The sequence below is a fragment of the Leptosomus discolor genome, chromosome 23, assembly GCF_034619465.1.
Source record: "Leptosomus discolor isolate bLepDis1 chromosome 23, bLepDis1.hap2, whole genome shotgun sequence".
Taxonomy (NCBI): Eukaryota; Metazoa; Chordata; class Aves; order Leptosomiformes; family Leptosomidae; genus Leptosomus; species Leptosomus discolor.
In genome coordinates, this window is record NC_141413.1 from 8,972,594 (window position 1) to 8,988,806 (window position 16,213).

Consider the following 16,213-nt stretch of genomic DNA (forward strand, 5'->3'; position numbering starts at 1 on the left):
GGCCCGCACTGTCTGAACTCACCTGGGCTCCTGGCAGACTGTTTGCTTGTTTTCCCAACTGCTCTCCCTGATCCTGTCGCATCCCCTCTCTGGCGGAGCCCAAAAAGGATGTGAACTTTGGAATGGGGTCTGTGAGCAGGCTGCGAACTCAGTGCATGTGTGAGACTGTTGCTGAGTAACAGGAGGACTGGTTAATCGCTGCGGGCAGCCCTTCTGTCTGGCTGCAGGGCACCAGCCTTGCCTGGGCCCTTCACCATGTTCCTCCTGCTCCCCTTTGACAGCCTGGTTGTTAATCTCTTGGGGATTTCCATAACTGTCCTCTTCACTCTGCTTCTGGTTTTCATCATCGTGCCAGCAATTTTTGGAGTCTCCTTTGGCATCCGCAAGGTTTACATGAAAACTCTATTAAAGATTTTTCAGGTAAGTCATGTTTTCAGAATCTTCTGTGTGTTTACAGGGGTTTTGCCAAGCATGGTCATGCTAGGAAGAGAGGCTTTGGGTGGGAGGTTGGTTTGTTGGTGACATGTGCTGGTGCCAGGTGACCCGTTTGGGTCGTCTCAGTCAAATGCAGTTTACTAGACCTTGGTTCCTGGGCTGTTTTTTCCCTGTAATTATCCAGTAAGTCTTCAAGTAAAGTAGTAGGATAGTGTGGCCTGTAAGTGTGCAATGGAACAGTAGGATCTATAGATGTGCCGAGAGGAGGTGTATGCTTGGATGGGTTGATGTCCCAGGCAAGGCAGACTGCTGTTAGAGTTCAACGTGGAAAGAAGCCAAGAGGTGTGTAGGATGTGATGGGGAGAGACAAGGCTGCAGTCATCAGGCTGCTCCTCTCCAGGGCACGTTTGGATGAAGCAAAAGCAGGAGGTAAGGCAGGACTTTCTGCCCTGCAAGCCTCGAGTGGTCTGTAGCCAGAACCCAGAGCTCTCAACACTGTCCCAGAGTGCCACCTGCTTATCTGCTGAGCCCAGCAGCCATGTCTGGGTCTGCAGCCTCGGAGAAAGACCAGCAGTCCTTGCTGACCTTCTTGGCACAGAGAGGCCAAGTGGAATTTTCCAGCTTGGGGTCATGCTGTTCCCTTGCCTGCCTTTGGCAGACTAATTTACGGGCTGTCTCACAGCCAACACCTCTCCTTGAAGGAAGTCCTTGGTGAGACCAGAATTTTTGCCAAACTCCTAGTAGATAAAGCCTACACCACCCTACCCTGTCAGCCCAAGCAAAAGGAAAAGGGATGCCCCGTGCTTGATACGGAGGTTTTAGGCTCTTAAATTGGAGTTCAAGATGCTAAAGGTTTTATGGTACAGCTACTGCTGTTTGAACAGGGCTGGTCTTCCCCAGGAGTGTGTCTGTCCTGGCTGGCTTGGGAAGGCGGCCCTTGCAATGTTCAGTCAGCTCTTTACGCTCTGAGTCGTCCCAAAAGCCTGAGATGTCAGTGGGAAGACCCTGGGCTTTGTGAGGTGCTCCTTTAACAGATGCCTGAAGACCTGACTTCAAATGTAGTGACTCAACTGGGAGAAAAAATTAACAAGTTTGGTTTATCTGAAATTGAACTTTTCACCTTGTTTTCTTTTTTTTTTTTCCCCTTTCTTCAATTCAGGAATGTTTAATGTCAACACCTATTTTGGTGTTTAATTTTGAGACACTTTTTCTGAAAAGACTTTAAAGTTTATTTCAGCTTTTATCAAAGAATTTTTGTGGTGGGAGAGAGGAGCACTGGCACAACTGCTCACAGATTTGGTGGAAGATTCACTCACTAGGTTGGTCATTCAGAATTGTATTCTTGGGGAGCCTTATCTACCCGAAAGATTTTCCCAGCTCTAGAGGCCAGTGTTGTGAACCTCACCCAGAGGGGCAGCACTCAAGTCTGGCAATGTGTGGGACACAGCCAGAGCTGCGGGGCCTGGAGTGGCAGCTGTGCGTCACTGTGGGTGGTGAGGGAGACCTGCCTGGTGCTTCCCCGGTGCGAGTCTGGGTTTTCTGTCACCAGTCAGGGTAGAGACATGCTGGGCTCATGAGGAACACCTTCTCCGTAGGCTGCCCAGCTCCTGCTGGGTCTGAGCTCCTCTTCTGACTTCTGCTGGAATGGCAGTGTCTAGACAATCTTCTGCAATCCTGCAGTTCCTTCTCCTGGCAGAGGAGGCTGCTAGATGAGCCGGACGCTCCATATGCAGTTATCATTCCCACGTAGCTGCCTCCTGATCTGATGCTGGCATGGGCTGAGACCAGGATGCCAGGAGTTTGCAGCGGCTTGCCCTTCTTCACAGATCCCTGATGGAGCAGCTAGCCTGGAGCGATAAGCATGTTGTACACAAGTCCTCATTTAGAAGCTTGTTCTCCCAGGCCTGTGTAACGCAGAAGAGCGTGAGGCTGAGAGGGTTACTTGGAGGGCAGGCAGGAAGACTGGCCAGAAATCCAAACTGCAGTGTTTGCTGGTGCCCTTGAGAATGTGCTGGGAGAGATTTCTGTGGATATAGGTAGTCTGGGCGTGGGATTTGGCAGCCAGCTGCCGGAGAGGTGTCTGAGGGTGCTTGCTGCTGCTGTTTTGGACTGGCCGGTGAGCTGAGAAGCAGCAGCAGCTGTTAGCTGAATCGGGGAAGGAAGGATCCCATCCCGTCATCAGCCCGATGTTTTTAGCAGCAGCCTGAAAACACAGTCTCTGCTCTGAGCTTGGAAGAAATGAGTGTTGAAAAATAGCACCGGTCCCATGATGGGCTTCCCGCGCTGTAATGCAGGCCACCCCAGCAGGATGCACGGTCCACCCAGAGGCTGTGGCAACTACATGCTGGGTGCAACAGAGCCTACAGGACACGGAGGCTGCAGAAAATCTTCCTGTGCCGTCTCACCACTGGAGCGCTCTTCTTTGCTCTGGCATGCCCTGTTCCCGCTGGGGCTGTGCTGTGCAGAGTGGCACACATGTGTGCACGTCGTGGCTGTCCTGTGCCTGTGCTCAGCATGTCCCTGTCAGTCCTCTTGTCCCATTGCAGGCAGATCTCTGCTATAAAAATGTTCCTCCCAGGCCAGTCTCTGCTTCCACCTCGATTTGGTTGTGTTCATCACTCGACCTTTCAGTTCTGTATGGAAGCCTCATGCTTTAGTCCCACCTTCTCCCCTTAACCATGGTGTTTCCTGGAAGTCGACTGTAAAACAGAGGTGGTAAGAAATGGAGCTACAAGCCTTGCGAACCTTCCTTGTTGTGTGTGTCTCTTGCAGTGGGCAACACTGAGAATTGAGCGTGGTGCCAAGGAGAAGAACCATCCATTATACAAGCCCTATGTCAATGGTAAGATCCTGCCCTGCGTGGGTACCTGTGAGTTCAAAATTCTTTCTGGGAAATGAGGTAAATGTGTCCTGAGCAGCTGAGGTGTGCTAGGAAGCCTTTTCCGTGTAGATGGATTGGAGGGAGCTATGGAGAGGTCTATTTCGTGAGGAAGGGGAGGGAAGCACCCAGGCAGTGCTCCATTTCTAGATAGTTGGGAGGACTGGTTTGTGCCTGTCTGGGATGGAGAAAGGAAGGGAGCCCTGTGGAGGGTGGGCAAGGAGGGGCCCTGGCTCTCAGCTGTCTTTGTGCAGGCAAGTCACACTTTGCTCAGAGCTGCCTGCGGCATGTTGCAGGTATCATTGCAAAGGAGCCAACGTCACTGGAAGAGGAGATCAAGGAGATCCGCCGGAGTGGCAGTGGCAAAGCCCTGGACACCCCTGAGTTTGAGCTCTCAGATATCTTCTATTTCTGCCGCAAAGGCATTGAGACCATCATGGATGATGAAGTGACCAAGAGGTTCTCAGCTGAAGAGCTGGAGTCCTGGAATCTGCTCAGCAGGACCAACTACAACTTCCAGTATATCAGCCTGCGCCTCACTGTACTCTGGGGACTGGGTGTGCTCATCCGCTACTGCTTCCTTCTGCCCCTCAGGTGAGTGCTGCCACGGGAACCTGCCTGCTGAGACAGTGCTGATGGCCCGTTCCCGCTGCAGCAACTGCAACTGGTCTCCCAAGCCCCACAGACCCTGATCAACATGATCAGGAGGGACGGGCTACTTGATGAGTAGGGCCTGTGGCCTGGTTTTGCTAGCGTGTATCTTCCCTCTGTCTGCAGGATAGCCCTGGCATTTACTGGCATCAGCTTGTTGGTGACTGGTACTACAGTGGTGGGATATTTGCCAAATGGAAGGTGAGTTCGTCTTTGAGGGAAGGGGATGGGGAACGCCCTGTGCAGTTTGAGGCCCAATAATCCTGAAGTTTTCCTGCAAGGCCTATCTGTTCTGCCTGCTGCAGGCAAGAGAGGTGCTGCTGGCATCTGTAGCCTCTTGGGATCAGACACCCTGTAATTTTAAACAAAGGGCCTAGATGTGAGCACGGAGCCTGTGGCAAAGCGCTCAGCCCTGGGCTCTGAAAGGACCAGTAACAGAAAAAAGCAGAGGCCAAAGTTTGGTTCTCATGAGTTAAGAATCAGTGGTCATAAGCTGACAGCAAAACGCAGGACGAGACGTGTTTCTGTGAGAGATGTGAAACCTTGGTTGGGTCTCATGGCCTGGGGCAACTGGGCTGAGTGGCACCATTACAGGGGAGATTGTAGAACTGGGAGATGATGGTCTCTGTCCTGGGCTGCAGGTGTAAGGAGTTCCTGAGCAAGCATGTCCACCTGATGTGTTACCGGATCTGTGTGCGTGCCCTCACGGCTATCATCACCTACCATGACCGGTAAGGAGGCACTCTCTGCTGCAGGCTGTCCCTTCCCACTACCTGCTCCATGCTGTGCCTCCTGCAGGCCTCACACTTCGTTCCTCTGTCCTCACCTTGCATTTAGAGAAAACAGACCCCGAAATGGTGGCATCTGTGTGGCCAATCACACGTCTCCCATCGATGTGATCATCCTGGCCAGTGATGGCTACTACGCGATGGTAAGGTCGGCACCCCAGCCCCAGCTCTGCCTGCCAGGGCCTGGCCACATGTGTGGTAGGAGCAGCAAGCGTATCGCGTGAGACAAGGAGTAGGCAGCAAGAGGGTTTTGAGCATGCAGAACTACTTTTCCCTGCACGACATTGCATGGCACTGTCAGACCCTGTGCACAGATACGCTGTTGTGCGTGGCTTTCCAGCAAGCTTGGCCTGGGACTCAGAGCACCAGGGATCTCTGGGCACTGCTTTGCAAGTAGAGCTCTGGGCTTTGCTATCTGTGGACGAGCAAAGCACTTCCCCAGCTGGACCTCCTGCAATGTGGAAAGTGCTCGGGGCTTGCTGCATCTGTCCTTCCAGTCAGAGCCTGGGACTTTTCCTCTCAGCCTTTCCAGGGCAGGGGTAGAAAGGTGAACCTCAACTTGGCTGTGAAGCTAGGAGCTGCCTTGGCCTTCAGGTCTTGTAATTTGTGTCGTCTTGTCCTGTCTAGGTGGGTCAGATCCACGGAGGGCTCATGGGCGTGATACAGAGAGCCATGGTGAAAGCTTGCCCCCACGTCTGGTTTGAACGCTCTGAGGTTAAAGATCGTCACCTCGTCGCCAAAAGGTGTGACAGTTGCTCGCTGCAGGGCGGGTCTGGAGGCTGGGAAACGTTGGGGGGCTGCCCACTTCCCGTGGGTGAGGACGCTGCCTTGCCTCGTGGGTGTTGGGAGACTGTGCTGCTCCTGCTGGCACCCAGATAGTCCCCGGTGACTGCAGGACAAGGGCTGTGTGGATTGCTAGTGATAGCTTCTGTGCCCTGTGCTGACTGGCGACACTCTTCTTTTTAGGCTCACAGAGCATGTCCAGGACAAGAGCAAACTGCCTATTCTCATCTTTCCAGAAGGTGAGTTGTGGAGCAAGGTCAGACAAGGACCTGGTGGAGAGGGCACACTGGGACAGCACTGCATCTCTGTTCCTTCCCTTCTTGTGCAGCCAAGGGCCTTGAGACCCTTCACTGAGATAAAGGGGACATTGCCTCTTTATGGCTGACTGAACTCAGAATGTGGAAGTCAGATACATGATGTCGCAGTGACACATCCTCTGCACACAGAGAACAGGGTTTGGAGTGTATGTTAGGGCGCAGTTGCTGGGTGCCCGTGGCCTAGCCCTTAGGTGTGTATCTTAGGCTTCTGAACTGACTTGCAAAGGGAAGTTGAGAAGATTGTGCTTGCCCCTTACAGGAACCTGCATCAACAACACGTCTGTGATGATGTTCAAAAAGGGGAGCTTTGAAATTGGAGCCACAGTTTACCCTGTAGCCATCAAGGTAAGAGAAGGCAAACATTCTTACAGCACAAGTAGCCCTCTGCGTGAGAGCTCAGTCTTGGCAGCCCAGCCTTGTCACCACTGGGTCAACAGCCTGGTCTGAAGGCATGGGGAAGCTGAGGTCACTCCATGCAGTGCGCTGGGAGGGCTGGCCTGTAGCTGCGCTTGGGGTGGAACTTGGAGCCTCAGGGAGGGTACAACCACTGCCTGACTTCATGAGCCCTTCTGCCTCTGTAGTATGACCCGCAGTTTGGAGATGCCTTTTGGAACAGCAGCAAGTATGGCATGGTAACCTACCTCCTCAGGATGATGACCAGCTGGGCCATTGTCTGCAGTGTCTGGTACTTGCCCCCAATGACCAGGCAGGTAAGTGAGGTGAACCTGGCTGATCTGATCTGCTGCCTGTTGCACGGCCCTTTGCTCCTGCTGAACAGTGTTGTTTTGCCACAGCCCGAAGAGGACGCTGTCCAGTTTGCCAATCGAGTGAAGTCAGCCATTGCAAGGCAGGGGGGCCTCGTGGATCTCCTCTGGTGAGTCCAGGCAGGCTTTTCTCTTCCTGGTGCCAGGTTCCTTGTCCCTGGGTGCCGTGTGTGCTTGTGGGCTGTAGAGCTAAGTTTGTGTCTAGCATTGCGCAGTGGGCCTTTGGAGGAATGGAGATACATCTTGCCTGTGACCTCCAAAACTGCTCTTCTGTAGCAGGGACCAAACTCCTTACTTCTGCTGTGTGTGTGCTGGGCACCAGGGCTTCATTCCGTGATTCCAGCTTGCGCTGGGATACCCTGGTCCTGACTTGATGCTGCTCAGCAAAGTGGGTTGAGCCTGCTTTGGAAGCTTCCTTTTTCAGGCATGGAGAGCCTGTGAGGCAGAGGGCCTCTGGAAGCAGGCTGCTGTAGTGGTATCAGAGCAGCTCATGCTTCTGACGGAGCTGCCGTGTTGAGCACAGTGCAGGGCCGTGGGTGCAGCTCCTGGCAGAGCAAGGTGTGAAAGTAACTCCTCTTGGGGACAGTGGTCTGCAGCGTGCCGTGGCAACATGAGGTACAAGTGTAGCTGTCCGGCTGTTGCGGGAACTCTGACCTGCTTTCAGCAGCCCCAGCTGAAGTTTCAGACAGTGCACGGCTGCAGCTCCTCTGATGATACGACTCTCTCCCTAGGGATGGAGGACTGAAGAGGGAGAAGGTGAAAGACACGTTCAAGGAGGAGCAGCAGAAACTCTACAGCAAAATGATTGTAGGCAACCATGAAGACCGGAGCCGCTCCTGAGCCCTCTGCCTCCAGCACTGTTACTGGGCCTGGCCAGAGCCTTCTGCCTCCAGCGCGAGCCAGGGCTTGCCTGAAGCAGCTCCGAATCTTTGGACTTTGGCTACTCGAGAGCTGCTTGGACTTGCTCCTTCATCCTCTGGCTGTTCTTTCCCAGAGGCACCCTTACTGCCTAGAGTCTTTAGGCCCTGGGCAGCTCTTGGCAAAGATGCCTTCTTGTTACTGTTACAGTGAAGCCCCTTGCAGGGGCAATATTAAACGAAACACTTACGATGTCATATGCTTCCATATGGTATTTACAGGCCCAGGGGGAGGACTGGTGTGTTGATGTGCATGTGTGTCAGTCACAAGTCTCCCACGGCACAGAAACTGGTGAGCTGCTCTGAAATTAGCTGCCTTGACAAGGGAGCATCCATGAGCCTGTGCCTCTCATGTCTGCAGCATAAACCCCTTAGGAGCCATATGTGGTCTCTCAGGCCATTTCCAGCTTTACTTCCAGAAGGAGAAATTTTTCGTTTTCCTTTTGTCACCTTCCTGTCATAGCCTGACCCAGACCATTGCTTCTGCATAACACCTCTTTGCTGGCGTTCCTCAAGTGGTGAGGATCATCCTCCTTGGAAGCCCTCCTCTATCCCCTGGCACTGCAAGTTTCCAGGCAGTTGTCACTGGTGTGGCAGGTGGGGGGGGTCCTGAGGAATCCATACGTGCTATGGTGGGAGCCCAAGGTGGGTAGGAGAGTTGGAGACTCTGTGGCTGGGGCAGGAGATCCCCTTTCAAGTGTCTCCTGAGGGGAGACAGTGGGATCTGATCTTGTTATGCACTAACATGCACATAGATAGTCTCAGCTTGTTGCAAGGAAACTGGAGTCTTGTGCTGGAGGTGTTGCCCCTTTCCCTTTCAGCTCTGCGACTATATTCGGTAAAACAACTTGCATTTGAGCATTCATCCTATGTACTTTCCAGTTTCCCTTATGTTTCTACAAACTGTAGCACTTTCATTGGGTCCTCTGCCTGCTCTTATAAGCAAGTGCTGTTTCACTGCTACCTGCAGAAGCCTGCTTGCATTTTCTGGAACGCTAGAGAAGGCGATACTGAAGTGCCTCCTTTGTACCCCAGGCAGTGTTTGCTGGGGGAGGGCATCAGCCGCCCCCCCCCGGTCAGGACAGCTATTCTGTGTAAGTGTCCTTAGATTTCAATTTCCCTGCACTAGCTACCACCATAGATTCAAGGTCATTTACTTCCTGCTTGTTTTATTTGGATAAATAAAGAAATATCAAGGAAGAGAGAGAGAGAAGAGAGCAACAGAGAGAAAGAGAGTCCAGAAGCTCCCCTCAGCTTTCCCAAGACACATACTGCACGTACCCTCACTGAGTTCTGTGTGGCCTCTCTGCTTTTCATCATTACTGGCTTCAAAACCCTTCTTTTGGGCCAGGTCACCTTTACCTGCGCAGTGTGCAAGCAGTGTGTGCACAACTTGTCCTCATGGTTGAGGAAGCCCATTTTCCCCGGTGTGCTGCTCTTCACCTACCCCGGGACCATCAACTTATGGACAAATAAACTAAACTGTTCCTAGTACAACCCTGAGAGTCGTCCTTACTCACAGTGGTGTAAAGCTATGCTTAATAGCTTATAAGCTGTTAACTTATAGTTATGGGAAATATTTTTATACTGAATTGATTTAACCTTTGCTTCTTGTAATGCTCAAAATATGATCCTTTATAAACACACACACACACAGACACATGTTGCCTGCACAAACACTGCATTCAATTACCAGTGATGTGTTACACACGATGACCGCTAACATCCAGCCTCACCAAGAGAAACAGGCTGTTCTTGTCTGGTGATGGAGACACCTTTATTTGCCTTGTGCTTTTCACTGTTACCCCAATTTCATATTATTCTCTTCTGCCCACTTCAGCTATGTTGCTTGATCTAGGGGCGGGGGGTGGGAGAAAAATGAAACAAAGCCCGATATCTTTTCCTTTGTACCTAAGATAACAAAACAAAAGCAGCTGAAGCCAAGCAGCAGATAGTTCATCTACAGGGATGGAGTGTGTTGCTTATGCTTCTGTGCTACCCATAGAAGACAAAACAACTGCTCGTTACTAATGGGTATCTCAGTTACCCAGGCTAGGACCCCCACCTTCATTAGGAGTTTATTATGGCATTGGGGGGTCTATTCACCAGCATTTTCATTTACTTGTGTCACCCAATTAGTAGGTACAACCCCTGGCACCAGTTCACCAGTCCTTGTCCATATCTGTTAACTGATGGGACTGTTGCTTTGCTACTTAAGCAAAAAAAGAAAAGAAATAAAAGCGCAACCCTTACCTCTTTGGCAGTTGTTATATTTATGCAGAGGGTTTTTTTGACCATCATCTTTTGGTTGTATAAGAAATGCTGGGTATAGCGCTTGCATTATGGGAGTTAACCAGTAGCATGGTTAAGCTTCATTACCAAGCAGGTGTGTGTTACCCTGTAATACTTGCCTATACCATTTAATCATAATGTTTTACGAGCTGCATTTGCTCCAGTTCCTGCCTGAGTCATGTGTTTGCCCAAAAGCTACTGCTGACCTTCATGGCAGCCTCTGGCCAGGGGTGACAGCCTGATCCAGCCCCAGCTTTGTCTTCCTGAGCTTTTCTGCTCTGGCCCCGAGGCTGGCAAAGCTTTTCCCTTGCTCAGGGTGCCGTTTGGACTAAGCCCCACCACTGTGCAGTGGTCTGGCTGGCTCTGGAGGGTGCCCAGCCCCAGAGAGCCGTGGGGTGCCCAGTCAGTGCCGCGCTCGTTGGGTCCTGGGGGTGCTCCCTTCCCGTGTGCTGAGCTGCGGCCGGGGGCACAGCCCTGGGCTGGGGACATGGGAATTGCTGCCTGCCCATCCTCCTGCCTGGGCAGGGTCTCCAGGCTGCCTGTCGCCGCTCCCCAGCCAGCAGCACGCTCCTGAGCGGGCACTTACACCCTTGCCGGTGCTCTCGCACAGGGTACAGGCATGGCCTTCATTGCAAGCATGGGCAGGGTCTCTCCCCAGGGCAGGCCTCACACCACTCCACTGCCTGCAGCAGAGCCCCCAGCACCCCCCGGCGCTTGGACCTGGCTGTGGGTGCCCACAAGTCTTCTGCCCAGGGCTTGCTCCCCCAGCCTAGTGATATGCAGGAGCCCTCCCCAGCCTGCCCGGCTCTGTGGGACCCTGAACTGCCCCACTGTGCTGGGGGACTAGAGGCGGCAGCCCAGCTGCTGCTGGGATGCTCTGCAGCAGGCAGGGAGCTGGCTGGACAGGTTAGGAGGCACACATCCATCTTTCCTCAGCGCCCCCTCCCCATACCCCAGTCAATATGTCTCTCTCCGATGAGAAAGTTAATAAATTTAGCTCTAGATTAAAAGTATCGATCATTTCATTTGTAAGCGATAAATAATCGGGGGGGGGGGAGGTGCTGGGCGGCCCATGGGGTAGGGGCTGCTGGCTCGGGCTGCAGCAGCCGTGCAGCCCACTGGGGCCCGGGGCCCTCATATGCATTCTGCCCGGATGCTGGCATTGATTTGCTATTAGTCTCCACGCACCACCCAGTAGCACATCATTCCCGGAGCCGCTATTAATGGCCTTTTGATAAATAATCACTTGTAAGTCAATAAATTTTTATTAAACAGTGTGGCGCTTTGATTTATGAAAATCCGACGGGGTTTGTCTGGGAGAAAAGGGATGCAGAATTGAAGCGGAGCTGCTATCCATCTGCCTGCCAGGCCGCCCTGCCCGTGCGCGCACCCACACGCCCCCAGAGCAGCCGTCCCGAGCTCTGCCTGCGCTCGGCAGGACACCTGCCCGCAGCCCCGAGGGCTGCCCAGCCCCAGGTGGCCCCCGGCCAGGGGCACCAGGCAGGTTTGGGGAGGGCAGAGCTGGTGCTCACCGTTGCCCAGGCTCCACACACCCCGTGAGACCCAGCACAGGTGAGCACTGCTCTGGTGCACGTGGCCAGTGCTGTGGGCACAGGAATCGGGATGGCGGCACAGTGGCGGCCAAGCAGGCAGGAGGCGAGGGTGGTCCTGGCCACCACCCCGGGGCCCTGTGCAGAGCAGCACTGCTGGGGGGCCCTGTCCAGCTGTGGGGATTCACAGGGCAGCCAGGCTGCTGCTGCTATTTGTCACTCCCCCCCCCCACTGCAGCAGGGCCTTTGCCACCTGCTTTATTTGTCTCCCAGCCCTGACGTGGCACCAGACAGGTGTTAAACTACTTAATCACTTTAAAATTGTTTTAATTTTCTGTTTTGTATTGATCTCCACAGCACCAATTAATCAGCTCACTGGACCAGGCAGTTAGTACATTAAAAATTGTCAGCCATGCTGGGCAGCTTAGAAAATGTCAAAAAAATATCCCGGCAGCAGCCGCTCACTTCTTTCGCCGTGTGGATCCTGCTCTGGCCGAGCGTTGGCTCTGCCCACGGATGGTGACGTGGCTCTCCCAGCCCTGCCACGGGGCTGGGGTGCGTGGAGTACGCAGCCTCTGCCCTAGCCCTGTGTGACGTGCTGTCCATGGGACCTGGCCGCCGACATCCTTGCAAAGGGTCCATCAGCTCTGTCACCCCGCTGGCAGCTGTCAGAGGGGCTGCATGGCTGAGGGGGAAGCATTACAAGCCCCACACTCGCTGTGAGGCTGGACAAGGACCTGTGTGGGGAGATCAGTCTTCCCTAAGCCCTAGGAAAGTGCTGCCAAGCAGTCAGCCCTCCTTGCAAAGTCCCCCCAGCCCAGCACATGGCAAAAAGAGACAGACTGGAGAGGACTCAAAGCCAAATGCAGGCCTTGGGATCCAGGCAGACAGGTCGCAGGGTGATGCAGCCCCACACCACGGCTCCATGCCACAAGGCTGGTGCTCAGGGCTGCTGCAAAGCCACAGTGCTTCAGGGGGTTTGGCCAACCCTGGGGGTGGACTTGGCCAGCAGCCTGTCCTCAGATGCTGCCTGCAGCCACAGGGAATAGCAGCTCGGGTTGTGGCCGCAGGGGACAGCAGCTTGGGTTGCAGCCCCCAGCATCCCCTCTGTGCCTGTGCCATGCTGCTGAACAGTACGTGCTGCCTCGGCAGGACCTTATCTCCTATTGATTTCCTCCCAAGGCATGGCCAGTCTGTTTGCTCACACCTGGCTGGCACTTAGTTGGTGATCGGCTGAGCGACTGCTGAGCTTGCCGGTCCCCCAGCAGCATGCCTGTGCCAGCAGGAGTCCCTTTGGCATCCCGAGTGGCTGGGGACAGAGGGCCCCATGTGGCATCCACCATTGGCATGCAAGGGCTGAGCCACAGGGAGCCAGAGTGAGGGGCATGCAGACCCACGTGTGCACACGTGTGCGTGAACAGCCCTCGCTGCACAGGGGTGCAGCATGGGAGGAGGCCCACCAGGTTGGCAGGCAAACACACCGGGGCTATTGACGCCACATTAATCCTACAGCCCCGACAGGTGAATGGGCTCTCACTCACACTGTTAAGATAAATGATATTTATTTGCTGCTAAGAGGTTCCAACAAGAGGCCCCAATGAGTGACTTTTGAACCAGCACCTCTTGCTGCCAGTGCACACCCAAACCAAGGCAAACCCTGGGAAAGGTCCCCAGGGCTGCCCCACTCCTGTGGGCTCTTTCTGCCCCATACACAGCACCACAGCCACAGCCCCTTCCCCTGCCTGGCACATAGACCCTGCCCCATATGTGCTATCCCAGCCCCTTCTCTGGCCCAGCCTCATGAGGGCACCCAGGACCGCACGCCCACGAAGCAAGCGCTGGGACTTGGCTGGGGCTGGGACCTTTATTTCATCAATGCCGACAGCACGGCCACGCCTGACGCTGCCCACGCGTGCTGCTCCCAGCCCTGTGAGCCGTGATCCCTGGGCAGGAGCCACCAGGATGGGAGTGGCAACGACCCCATCCCCACAGCTGGGCACCTGCAGGGGGGGTCACCCCCCTGGCAGGAAGCAGGCGGCCAGGCCGGGCACCCCATGGCCCAGAGGGGTGGGCTGTGCCGGCACTCAGCCGCTGTGCGTGCCCAAGCCCAGCACTGAGAAGGCTGCGCGGTGCTTCCTCAGCAGCAGCCGGATCTTCTCATCATCCGAATCGGGGTCCAGGGGCTTGTTGTACTCGTCGTCCTCGGTCTCGGAGGCTGCCCGCTCTCCACCAGAGCCCCCCACCCGCTGTGAGGACGAGGAGGGCTCCAGGGCGCTCTTCTTCCTCCATTTGGTCCGTCGGTTCTGGAACCAGACCTGCCACCCCATGGGCCCAGCTCGGTTAGCAGCCACTATGCCACACGCCCTGTGCCACGTGGGGCCCAACACTCACCTTCACCTGGGACTCAGTCATGCCAAGCGAATAGGCCAGCCGTGCTCTCTCTGGACCCGCCAGGTACTTGGTCTGCTCAAAAGTCTTCTCCAGAGCAAAGATCTGGTGCCCCGTGAAGGTTGGGCGCGTGTGCTTCTTTTTGTGGACACTGTCAGCCAGGTGAGAAGGGGCTGCAGGAGAGGAGGAGAGAGGCAGGTGAGCATCCAGGCTCTCTGCAGTGCATGGCTCTGGGCAGCTCTCCTGTTCCTGAACACAGCACCAGTACACCCACCAGCTCTCAGCACCCACAGCCCTCCATGCTGGCTCCTCTCCACATTAAAAACTTATTCTGGCTTCAAGGCTTCAGCCCCATCCCAGGAGAGCTGAGCTGCCCTCTGTGCGGGCCTCGCAGAATCAGAGCCAGGCTGCACACCTCCTGCTCAGGGAGAGCACTGACTTGTTGTGCTGAGAGGGGAAGGGTTGTCAGCAGCAGTGCATGAGCCCAGAGCCACGCAGCACCAGGAACACTGTGCCCCTGTGCTCCACACATTGCAGGATGCATGACAGGAAGGCAGGCAGAGCTGGTCGGCTCATTGCTGTGCCAGGAGCAGACAGCCAAGCTGCCTGACCCATCTGCTCCAAGAGCGTCACCTGGAGAGGGGGAAGGGGACCGTGGCTGCAGGTGCTGAGCAGCTGCACCCAGCCCCTCGCCTAGAGCCTCCTGGGGCTCTCCACGGGACAGTGGGTGCACCCATCCCACCCACCCCCTGTCATGGCAGCAACATGCTCTACAATCCCCCTGCCAGCCCTCCACTAGGCAGGCAAGTGCTGCCAGCCCAGGGCTGGCCATACTGCCTGTCTCTGCCCTGATCTGGGCTGGGCACTGACCCCAGTGAGGCTGCCGCAGGGACGAGGGATTTCCAGGACAGTGGGCTCTGCCTATCCTTGCCAGCTGTGGCTTGCCTTGGGGCTAAGCAAAGACTTAATCTCTGCCACTGGAGCTGCCCCTGCTCTTGAGCCGAAGCCTCTGCGGCAGGTTGAGGTCTAGCAGCTCCGTCGTTCCCACTGTCCTGGGGCAGCCCATAGGGTGACCAGCCGTACCTCATGCAGGGTGATGGAGAAGATGCAGACTGGGCAGCTGCCCCATGTCGCTGACCCGCTGCTGATGGGTTGGGGCTCTGCAGGGCACCCGCTGCCTGCGGCACTCACCTGCCACCCACCCGCCCCGGCCCCGCTGTACTTACGGCCACCGCACTGCCGGCTGCCCCGCCAGTCTGGGGCCGCCTCCGCCCAGCAGCTCCGGCCCCGCGGCAGGTACTCGCCGCCGGCCTTGGGGAGGGCCCCCACCTGGGGCCCATAGTAGACGCTCGGGGAGCTCAGTCCATTAAATCCACCCGCGTGGGGGTAGCCGGGGAGGAGGCTGCTGTTCGGCGTCGCTGCGGGTCGGCTGAGGATGTCGGAGATGCCGTGGGGGGTGCCAGCAGCCATCTGGGTGCCAAGCCCCGGGGGACCCAGCTTGTAGAAGGAGCTCTGCACAGAGTACTGGCAGACGGGTGCCTTGGCCTCAGGGAAGGGGCCCAGCGAGGGACCGTTGAGTAGGAAGGTGCCCGGCAGGTTGGCGTCCATGGCTCCAGCGCCGAGGCGGCCCTCAGAGCCCAGGTCCCTGGGGGTGTGATGGCCAGACCATCCCCACCCTCCCGGGGGCTACTGGGCCCCGGTGTCCTCGCTGGCCGGCGGGCACCCAGGCAGCCCTGGGCCCCTGGCAGGCTGGCCAAGGGCCACAGCCTGGGCAGGAGGTCAGCCACAGGCAGGCCCTGGGTGGGCGGCCCCGGCTGACCCCGCCGAGGTGGCCCCAGCTCCGGACCCTCAACTTGGGCTTGGGGAGAGCCAACATTTCTCTGATAAAGATGAGCTCTATTAGAATACCGGGCCCCAATTGGCCGGGCGGCTGCAGGTGGCGCTCCCATTGGCCGGGGCCCCGCCGCCTCGGCCGCCATTGGCTGCGCTGCAGGGCCGGCCCGCGATTGGCCCGGCCCAGACAAATTGCGCTTTGAAAGCCGGCGGCGGGGGGACGCTGCGGGAGCTGGACAGCGCCGGCGGGGCGGGGCGGGGATCGGATCGGGTGGGGATGGGGATGGGGATGGGGATGGGGCGGGGCGGGGCGGGGCGCGGGGCGGGGCGGGGCGGGATGGGGTGGGATGAGATGAGGGGCCGGGACGCGAAGCCGAGACGCGGGGCCGGGCCGGGGCGTCGCGGGCGCTGGACGGCGCCGGGCGGGGCGGAAGGCGGCGGCCGGCCCTCCCGGCGGGGCCCCCCGGGTGCGCACAGCAGTACGGCTGCTGCCGGCCAGCTGGCAGACCCCCTCGCTTGCCCCCCCGCCCCTCAGCGGCACGAGGCGCCGGTGTCACCGGCTGGGCGGCTGCTTCCCCCCGCCCGCCCGGGGAGCGGCTGCTGCCGGATCAGCCCCG

At 56.6% G+C, this 16,213-nt stretch overlaps 2 protein-coding genes across 3 annotated transcripts; one reads left to right on the forward strand and one right to left on the reverse strand.

Annotated features, from left to right (window-relative positions):
- The first annotated feature begins 254 nt into the window (after positions 1-254).
- GPAT4 (glycerol-3-phosphate acyltransferase 4) lies at positions 255-7,730 on the forward strand. Of its 2 annotated transcripts, none has more exons than XM_086477070.1 (12): positions 255-420; positions 3,208-3,277; positions 3,610-3,907; positions 4,091-4,165; positions 4,606-4,695; positions 4,802-4,895; positions 5,380-5,522; positions 5,719-5,774; positions 6,112-6,197; positions 6,434-6,562; positions 6,647-6,726; positions 7,348-7,730. In XM_086477070.1, the coding sequence occupies exons 1-12, from the start codon at positions 256-258 to the stop codon at positions 7,454-7,456; spliced, it is 1,395 nt and encodes a 464-aa protein (XP_086333196.1). In that variant the 5' UTR covers position 255; the 3' UTR covers positions 7,457-7,730. The 2 variants fall into 2 exon arrangements, with proteins under 2 accessions (XP_086333196.1, XP_009951323.1); XM_009953021.2 differs by having other exon boundaries at positions 5,380-5,495.
- A 5,729-nt stretch (positions 7,731-13,459) lies between these two features.
- On the reverse strand, positions 13,460-15,371 carry NKX6-3 (NK6 homeobox 3). The gene is made up of 3 exons (XM_086477228.1): positions 14,990-15,371; positions 13,767-13,936; positions 13,460-13,690 (listed from the first exon to the last, which is right to left on the reverse strand). Exons 1-3 carry the CDS (start codon positions 15,369-15,371, stop codon positions 13,460-13,462), a joined length of 783 nt encoding a protein of 260 aa, XP_086333354.1.
- Between the last annotated feature and the right edge of the window lie 842 nt (positions 15,372-16,213).